Here is a 10,614-nt window from a genome sequence, read left to right on the forward strand (position 1 = left end):
ATTGATATAATATTTTAAATTTGAATGATATTTTAAAATTTATATTATACTATAATTATTTTTTAATAATTTATTTATATTTTATTTATTATAAAATCATTTTTTGATTAAACTAATAGTTAAACCAATTAGACCAATAAAATAATCACTAAAATAGTTTGATAATCTTATTTTTTATATTACATTAGCCATAAATTTAGTTAAGCCCATCTCATCATTTCTTGCTTTTTACATCATATTAGCTATAAATTTAGTTAGGCCCATCTCATCATTTCAAGAGCAAGATCTCCATACTCAATGGCTTTTTAAGAGTAGTATAACATAGGGACAGCTAAAAAGAGGTTAGCTCAAACCTATAGACTTATGGCATTACAAAACACTAGTATTTCTTCCTGACAAAGAAAAACACTACTAGTAGCCTTTGAATTTCATTTTCAAGTATATATTTTTAGAGAGTATTACATATAAGTTGAGACTTGTGTTTACAAATGATACATGAAAATTTAATTTAGTTTAATTGTGATTAGATAAATCTGTTGAGGCTCTTAAATTTCAGGCCTACAAACCAGCAAATTTATTTTTAAACTCAGCCCCAAATCAACTCACCAATTGTCACTGTTTTTAATAATGATGAAGATATTTTGATAATTAATAATGATTATGATGTGTGATGAGTAGTATTTTTTATCAAGCCTACTACACATACAAGCCTTTTTGGCTTACAAGTTATACAAGCTGTCCAAGCCCAACAAAAAATGACGCGCACCCACACTCCACACTCGAACGTGAAAACCACGTGCGATACTCAACCGTTTCACTTGCTCCAAAGCATGTTCATAATAAAAAACTCTTCCTCTTCTTCCTCAATCAATACACAAACGCTCAAGATTCAAGCCACGTTCAAAACAAAAAAAAAGCTCTGAAGAAACCGTCCAAGTCCTCGCAAAAAGTACAACAAATCAAGAAGCAAATATTCAAATCTCCATCAAATAACACCAAAAAGAACGAACAAACATCATTCAAGATACTGTTTCGTTTTTCATTTAGGTTTTTCACATTTCTATTTCTGATTTCGAAATCGAAGTACTATATTGTGGTATTTTTCTTTCTGTTTGACTATTCTAGGTTTAGATCTCATATTACTGTTCTAATGAAACTCTTCAAGTTGTTTATGCTATTTTATGTAGTTCAAGAGAAATGATATTTGGGTGTATACATATAAACTCTGTTTTGTGAATGTTAGGAGGCCTTTTAAGTAGGTTTGTATACATATAAACTGTGTATGGAGCATTTCTGGGTGTATATGTCAGTATAGAATGCGACTAGTGCTTCTAGTGGCATTTTGAACTAAAATATCATTCTGAACTCGTTTAATTTATAATTTTACTTGTTTGGTTGAGTTGAATGTGATTTTGAACTCATTTAGTTTTGTTTAATTGAAAAAAACAAAATGTGTATAGAACTGGATTTGGGTGTTTGTGGCTGGAATTTGGGTGCACGTGACTGGTTTTTAGGTGTATAGCTCTGGTATTTAGGTACATTTTTTTATCTATTAACAGTATTTTTTTTCCTTGCAGAAAAAATGACAACCAAAAACCAAAGTGGAAAAAATACAACGTAAGTGAATATATATATATATATCTTACAACAAGTCAATTTTTCCTAATACAAATATAGGTTATTTAAATGACTCTAATTTTACTTTGTTTACAGCAAACCAAAGACTTGAAGTGTGCTACCAGACTACTGAGCAAAAAATTTCAAAAGATGAGTGAACCGAAGAAAGTAATTGTTTGTGAATTAGGATTTGGGGGACTCATGCACATCCCGCCTATGAATGTGCCTCACAAACTTTTAAAGGAGTTGGATAACTCCTTTAAATTGGAGAAAAACACACTGGAAACCAGCTATGGTTCCTTTAAGATTAGACCGAAAATAATAGGGGATGCCCTTGGCATCAATGCATCAGGTAACTGGTTACAGAAAACCTCTATAGTTCCATTATCTGTAATGTATTCTTCGCATTATCTTATTCTAATCTCATGTAATCAAGTAATAGATTTAGATGCATATGAGTGATATTTAGGTGCACATGAGTGATATCTGGGTGCACGTGAGTGATATTTGGGTGCACATGAGCAATATTTGGGGTGCATGTGAGTGATATTTGGGTGCACACGAGTGATATTTGGGTTCATATGAATCATATTTGGGTGCATTTCAAGTAATAAATTGTTTTCTTTTTTGTAGGAGATCTATTTTCTGAAAAAGTGAGTTTTAAGAATCTCTCCGAAGAGAACCAACTCATTTTTAGAAGGTTCCAGGGCAACACTCTGAAGCAGCTGACCGATGAGATGATGAGCATCGGTGTTGAAAATGAACAAGATTGGCTGATGTTTAAGAGGATTTTCATCCTCTATATTCAGATGGCGTTCTTGCTACCAAGTACAATAACCAAAGTATCACCTGCGCACATAGCTCCAATTTTTCAGATGGAGAAAATAACAGAGGGCAACTGGGGAGCCCATGTGCTGAATTTCATCGTTAAAGGCATAACAAATTTCTGTCTGAAAAAGAAAAAATCAATCAATGGGTGCCTCTATGCCTTGATGATAATATATTTCTATCTCGCTAAAAACAAGGAGAAGAAAGGAGAGAAAAAAGCTGCAGTTCCCTGGGTTAGCAACTAGAACAGAGAGCAGCTGGTTGCAAGAATTAGAGGAGAGATAGATGGCCATATGGTAAGCAAACAGAATACGTTCTCTTATTTATCTAGATGTTGTAAACTAACATTTCTACTATGTCAGGGCATCATCAAGATGGCGAAGACAAAAAAGAAACTGAAAGAAATGAAAGAAAAAGAAAAGAAAAAAGAAAAGAAAAAAAAAAAAAGAAACCAAGTTCTTCCTCTGAGAATGATTCATCAGAGACTGATGTTGATGTTTCCTCTGAGTCTGAGTCGGAAGAAGACAAAGAGGAGCCTACAAGGAAACAACCCAAAAGGGAGCCAAAATGTAAGTAATATTTTTGGGTGCATTTTGTCAATTTTAAGTTGTTTTTCCCTAATAAGTGTTTGCTTTCCAGAATGGAATCCAGAAAGAGAAAGCAGATTTTGGAGGATTCCATTTCAGAGAGCAAAAGTGAATCTACTAATGAGTAAGATTCTGAAATTATCATCACTTTCTTTCCTGTTTCTATCAAAATTTAATGTATTAACACATTGTTTCTCATTTAATTTCAGGAGTGAAGAATCCTTGCCAGTTAAAAAACAAAAAACAAGCAAAAAAATTTACACTGCTGCCAAAAAGTATGAACTGCCTTCGACAGTATCTCATCATCAATATTATTGTATTTGTCTGATTCATAATTTTTTGATTTTCAGGACGTAATCCAGAAAAAGGAAGCACGTAATTGAGGATTCGTCTTCAGAAGAAGAAAATCATTCCTACGATGGGTAAGATACTTTCTAAACCTATCTTAAACTTTGTAATCAGAACTATATTTTGTTAACATGTAATTTTGAATGTACTGTCAGAACTGAAATTGGAACTGAAACAATAGAAGAATTTTTAAGAAAACGTCAACAAGGGTATGTTGAATTTGGGTGCATATTACTTTTTTTTAGGGTGTTTTGGTTGCTGATTATTTATCTTCTGTTAATTGATAGAATTTTGATATAGTAAATGATATTTATTCTGAAAGCCCTGTCCCACCATTTGAACCATCCCCACCAACAGAGAGGTGAGCAACATTATTCGGGTGCATTTTGTTATTTTTTGGGTATATTGTTATCTTATTTGGATATATATCCTGATAATTGAGCTGAAATCGATTTTTTTTAACCTGATTCATTTTCTCTAACCCCACAGCACTCCAGAACCACCAAAAGTTGATAAAAGCACACCAACAATGCCACCAGCTCCATCTAAAATGTAAGTTCATCAAAATATAAATTGATTTTTAAAATTATTCGTTTATTCTTATTCTTATAGTACGATATATGTTAATAGTTAACACGCAGGGATCCAGCCCCTGAAGTGACTGCTGCTGCACTATTGATGATGGCCAGGACAGCGTCCTATGTACCTAAAGAATTACCGTTGCCATCATTCAGTCTTGGCTTGACTGATTCAAGCCAAGAAGAAATACAGACCCAAGAAGGTGTTGGGCAAGTAGAAGCTCAGGTGGTAAAAAGTCCAGAAACCAAAATACTAATGGAAGAATTAGATGTGCTAGTAGAAAAGATTGCAAAGAGTGGAGAAAAGAAAACACCAGATTTCCCAGAAGGTAAAACTCCACCAACTGAAAAACAAACCGTGGGCCAGACTTTTGACAAATTTGAAACTCCTGTGAGGAGAAATTTAATGTCTCCCAAAATGAAAGAAAAATGCTACCTCTGGGTGACATGTATCAGGACATACGCGGACGACAGTACTGATGAGTATGATTCAATTTGCACATTGAACGCCCAACAACCGTTGGTGCTGTCAAAAGTCCACTTTGCATCCTTAAAAGCTAATTCATATATTGAAGCTGACATAAGATTAGAACAAGATTAATGATTATCTTATGAAATGTGGCTGCAATATTAATTGATGTAATTAATTTGGCTGTTTTATTTTTCTAGATTGTGACTGTCATGTGCCTAATCCTCAACCAACAGAATATTAAAAGATTCGAGGAAGAAATCTACTGTCTCCCACCTAATATTGTGGTAAGGTGTAATGTTTAAAATTTTGGGTGCATTTTGTTATCTTTTTGGTGCATTTTGTTATCTTTTGGGTGCATTAAACGATTTCTTTGGGTGTTTCACAAATGCTGCAGAACATGGCCATTGGTAATCATCCAAATGGGGAGTTCTTACAGCCAAAGTCCAAAAAGCCATTTAATGTTGAAGACTACCCAATGTTTTTATCCTTTTTGGACCGGAAAAAATTAGCATCACATCCATATGTAAGTTTTTATTTCTAAAACTTCTTATCACAATTCTTTGGTTATCTATGAACTAAACTAAAACATTGTTCAATGTGGAGATGTTTTAGATTTTTGCGCCTGTTTGCTGTTCAAATCATTGGTGGATGTGGGTGGCTGATGTAAGAAAGAAAAAGTTTTATATACTTGACCCTTACCACAAGACGTGTCCCTCCAAAGACAGAATGAAGATAAATAAGTTTATTGTAAGTTGGACATGTTTTTTGCGTTCTGAAATTTGGGTGCATTTCAAATCAAAGTAGGGTGTATATTGTTTATATTTGGGTGTATTGATTTATTTGACTTATTCCTTCTTATATTCGGCTTTGTTTTTTGTTTTTAGGGGTATGTGCTTTCAAGAATTAGAGTATATGCTGGGGGCACCTCTAAAAAAAAAGATCGTGAAATTGAGCCTCCTTACATTGACATTTTAGGCCAAAACACAGAGTACATATCTTTCACTCTGAAAAATTGTGTTTTCAATTGCTGACCTATTTTAATTTGTTAAATTATTTTTGGTTTTCAGCTATAATTGTGCTATTTATGTCATGAAATGACTTGAAATAATTGAGCCTCAAAACATTAAAAAGGAGAAGTATGAGTGGGACAATTGGACTCAAGTAATTATATTTAAAACTATATATCTCTCTCTATTACTTTTCTGAATTAATAGATTTAATTCAAATAATATTCTTTCAAACTATAGGCGGAGGTCGACTACTTCAGAGTTGAATTTGCTTCCCGAATTCTTTTTCATGACATGAATCGCGACAGAGATGCAGCGATCAAGGGAAGTGAAACAATGAGATTGTCGAAGCCATCTGTAGCTTTGTTAAGCCCATATTGTCAAGTAGATTCTTATGACATTGAAAGTGATAGTGATTGACTTCAGTTTTATGTAGTTTTGAAATAGTTTGAACACTTGTAAATTTTGTGAATATTTTATTGATTTGTATTATAAAATTTGTTTGGATAAATAAACTGTCTGTGCTGTATTCAAAGGCTGTAAATTACAGGTACATAGAAAATAAAGAAAAACAAAACCAAACCAAATAATGCACCCAATTACTTTAGTTATGCACCCAAATATCACCCGTATACACCCAAATATATACCCTAAATACCCTAAACCCTAAAATTCTAAACCTTAAACCCTAAACCCTAAACCCTAAACCCTAAAACCCTAAACACTAAAAACTAAACCCTAAACCCTAAGAATTTGGATCCTCTAAATTTTAAATTTGTACTTTAGAGGATAAAGTGTGATCTTCTACCCTTGAATGGTTTCTCTCTCATATTTATTCTTGGTCCCACCTATAAAATAAATGGTGAGAGATCACACTTTACTCTCTAAAGTGAAATTTAAACTTTAGAGAATCCAAATCTAAACCCTAAACCCTAAACCCTAAAACCCTTAAACCCTAAACCATAAAATCCTAAACCCTAAAACCAAATCCCTAAACCTTAAACCCTAAACCCTTAAACCTAAATCCTAAAATCCTAAATCCTAAACCCTAAACCCTAAAACCTAAACCCTAAACCCTAAAATCCTAAATCCCAAAACCCTAAACCCTAAACCCTAAACCCTAAATCCCAAAACCATAAACCCTAAAATCCTAAACCCCAAAACCATAAATCATAAATCATAAACCCTAAACCCCTAAACCCTAAACCCTAAACCCTAAACCCTAAACCCTAAATATACACCCAAATATAACCCATAAACACCCAAATATATACCCTAAATACCTAAAACCCTAAAGCCTAAAACCTAAACTCTAAACCCTAAACCATAAAAACTAAACAAAATAATAATTTATAACACAAACAGCAGCATCTAAAAATATATAAATGTAAAATGTCAAACACAAGAAAATTCAGAAATACACCCAAAAAACTAATCTTTACACCCATATTATGTAACTATACACCCAAAAAACTATCCCCTGCTGCTGGTTCCCTGAACCTTATAATTCATAACACATCCTTGATATTGGCTGGAATTTGGACGCACCACTGATGTAGAATCAAAGAGGTTTAACTGGAAATAATAAACTCACATATTAGCAAAACTATTAACAAGAAAATTAAACTCAATCACCACATATTTAAAGAACATGACTTTTACCTCATTTAAAGCTTTCATTTTCTTCTTCTTTGAGGCATTTGCAATCTGTTTTTCCAACTTTGAACCTAACCTATTTTTTGGATGTCCTTTTGTTCGAACCCTTGAAGGGCTTTGAAGCTCGTTAACGGATTCCAATTTGGCATCTTCGTGAGATAACGAACATGTCCCCTTCCTTTTGGCTTTCAGTTCTTCCATCTCAACCATGACGTTATGGCACGAACGGTGTAGAATGGCAGTCAGCTCCTCCAATTCTGATGCAAATTCGCAAATATTTTGCGAACTAAACACCAATTCGTCAAATCCCTTGCTTCTTGGCTCCAATAGTGGCTCGTCGTGGCTACTCTTGATGTGTATGTGTCGTCTCTTTACCGTCTTACTCCATCGTTCCAATATATACGTTGGTGACACTTGGGTTACTCGTTCAAAGCTTAACACACTTAGTGTGTGACGGCACAATATCCCTCTTGACTCGAATAATAAGTATTGTCATTTCACTTGGGCTGCTACTGAGTCGTAAGTAACCACAAACTTGTTGAATATTGAACTAGAAGCTTGTTCTCCAACTTCGTATACTGAATAGCCTAGAGCGGAGTTTGTTAATTTTGTGATGCAATTCGCCTTCCCTCTGAATTGTGCTTGGACTTCCCTAAACTTTTGGTGAGTGTACACATGTTGAAACTGAGCTTCAATGGAGGATTTTGTTGCACACGGTATCACCGTATGAAAATCTGCAGCATCTGATTCTCTCTCTGCTTGCTCCCTGCTTCCGAGGCAATTATCATATTGTTTGACAAATTGAATAAGCGAGCTGTTTCGGGTAATAAACTTGTAAGAAATAAATGCATGCTCTCGCTCTTTTGTGTGCTTCTCATCCCAGCCTAGAAGTGGTGATCCAGATAAATTGGAACCTATATATGACGGTCTTCATAAAGATCTGCAAAATACACCCAAATCAGACAAAAATGCACCCCAAAAACATGCATATTGCACCTCTGCTGTAGATTTTAAAAAACATTACCTGAAAGCCACTTGTTGTCCACAAGACCATACTTCAGCAGAAAATTATTCCAATTCCTATCAAATGAATCTTCGTTATGAGAGTTCCAAACAACTTGGCTCATTTCTTGTTGGATTTCTGCATGTCCCTTGTACCCGTTTAATTTGCTTGGAATCTTCTTCGTGATGTGCCAAATACACCAACGGTGAATTATTGTGGGCATACAAGCCTCGAGAGCCCTTTTCATTGACGCGCATTGATTGGTGAGAATCCCTTTTGGAGCATTTCCTCCCATGCAATGAAGCCAATATTGAAATAACCATTTGAATGATTTAATTTCTTCGTTTTTCATCAAAGCACATCCAAGAAGTATTGACTGACCGTGATGATTCACCCCGACAAAAAAATCACAAACCAGATTATACCTGAAACAGATTACCACAAAAACAGAATTATTATCTACAAAATGCACCCGAATAATGATTCTGTGCACCCAAAAACTGCCAATATACACCTCTGCAGCAGATTCATAAAACAACATTAATTTAGCATCATAAACCAGAACACCATGTTACCTGTTTGTATTGTAGGTGGTGTCAAATGAAATAACATCTCTAAAATACTCACAGGCAGCTCTGCTCCTTGCATCTGCCCAAAAAGCAAGCTTAATGGACTGATTGTCCTCGAGTTCAAGCTCGAAAAAAAAATTCGGATTCTTCTCTTTCATTCTTAATAAGTATTTCCCGAATTCTTTTGTATCCTCTTGTTCCGAAACATTCCGCACTTCTCTAGTGATGTAATTCCTCACGTCTTTTTCGATAAAATTTAACTCGCGGTGACTCCCGGCTGCTGCAACAAATGATTGGAAAGTTTTGCTAGGTCTGATACCGGCTTCCTCGTTATTCTCTATTGTACGACGCATGGAGAAGCTTAGTTCCCTGTGCTGTTTGAGCATCTGTGCTTGATCTGGACAGCAAGGATGTGAATGATGCAACACGACCTTCGAAATGATCCAAATACCAACATCCTTCAATACGTGTATATAAATTCTTGCAGGATAATTTAAACCAACTGAGAGATTCGTCTTCTCGGTCGGAGATATTTTCGATTTGCATTTTCCCTCTCTAGTACATGTAATCAATTGATTCTTAATTTCGTTTCCTTCTTATTTGTGCACCGAACTCTTGTAGAAAAATCTGCAAGCTTTGAACAATCCTTGTAGAATTTTGCAGCATCGTCAAGGGTTCTAAAAGTCATCCCAACCTTGGGAACAAACTGGTCATCAACTGCACAGAAGGTCTGCAAAAATACACTAAAAAAATAGACTATATTAAAACAGAAACGAAAAAATTCAACTAAAATAATAAACTGTAACAAACTGTAAATGCACCCAAAATTTCCTTCAATGCACCCAAATTTGTCTGATCTACACCCGAATATCTGATATAAAATGGAAAAATTGTTTTAATTCTAAGGAGAACTAGTGCATTAGATTCAGTTGAAATAAGGAAGAACAAACAGAAAATATCACAGCAAAGGTACATAGATTATTCAGCTACACAATAAAAAAAACTACTAATCAAATTCAAATTCACATTCAATTAATAACTCAATCTAAATCACACCTCAGGAACTTCATTGGATACAGTCTCAAAATCCACTTCGCTCTGGTTCAGCTGAAAATCTGAAGCTAAATCATCCATTATCTTCAAACGCAAAACAATTCGCAAAAACTGAAGCGAGAACGCAGGTAAAGGAGGAAGAAGAAGACACAGAGAAACGCTCGAAAGAGACCGAGGAGAGAACGCAAGGAAACGGAGAAGAAATTCAAAAAAAGAAACGAAATCCTTTTGAAAAAGGAAGTTATATATTCGCACGTTCCTTAATTGAAAAATCTGTTAAACAGGCGCGTGAAACATACGTCCAGAGAGAAGCGCGTTTTAGGGATAAGGAGTATGGAGGACTTATAAGACTTGTATAGGGAAACATTTGTATGTGGAGATTTTCTGATTTTTTATTTATATGAAAACTTTTTTATTAGGCTATGTTTGGTTGTAAGAACAAGATAAGACAGGATATTAAGAATAAAATACAAACAACAAAAATACAAAAATTAATGTTTTTGTATTTTGTTTAGTGATAAAATCAATATAAAAAAATAAATTATGAAAGTCTAATTGATAATTAATTTTTTTCATACAAAAGCTTTAGATAAAAAATATAATTATGAAAAATTGATACGAATAATAAAAAATAAAAAAATAAGTTTGTCTTTTGTCAGTGTCTTTATATCATTTCTGTTAAGAAAGATATAAAATACACTAATTCAATATCTCTAGATATAATATCTGTGTCATATGCCAAACATAATTTTATAGTTCTGTGTTCTTGTCTCTGTGTCCTATGCTTGTAAATAAAAGCAGCCTTATTGTTATTACTTTTGATGATAGAATATTTTGTATTTATTATTTATATTTATTTTAATTTTTAGAAGTTATAAATTTTGATATTTGAACTT

General features: G+C 34.0%; 1 protein-coding gene and 1 long non-coding RNA gene across 2 annotated transcripts; both read right to left on the reverse strand.

Moving 5' to 3' along the window:
* Positions 6,911-7,318, reverse strand: LOC110271519. Its single transcript, XM_021122474.1, has 2 exons — positions 7,100-7,318; positions 6,911-7,012 (listed from the first exon to the last, which is right to left on the reverse strand). Exons 1-2 carry the CDS (start codon positions 7,301-7,303, stop codon positions 6,911-6,913), a joined length of 306 nt encoding a protein of 101 aa, XP_020978133.1. The 5' UTR covers positions 7,304-7,318.
* LOC110270684 lies at positions 8,239-8,821 on the reverse strand. The gene is made up of 2 exons (XR_002360327.1): positions 8,672-8,821; positions 8,239-8,521 (listed from the first exon to the last, which is right to left on the reverse strand). It is a non-coding gene; the product is annotated as an uncharacterized LOC110270684 (long non-coding RNA).

This window comes from Arachis ipaensis, chromosome B04, assembly GCF_000816755.2.
Source record: "Arachis ipaensis cultivar K30076 chromosome B04, Araip1.1, whole genome shotgun sequence".
NCBI lineage: Eukaryota > Viridiplantae > Streptophyta > Magnoliopsida > Fabales > Fabaceae > Arachis > Arachis ipaensis.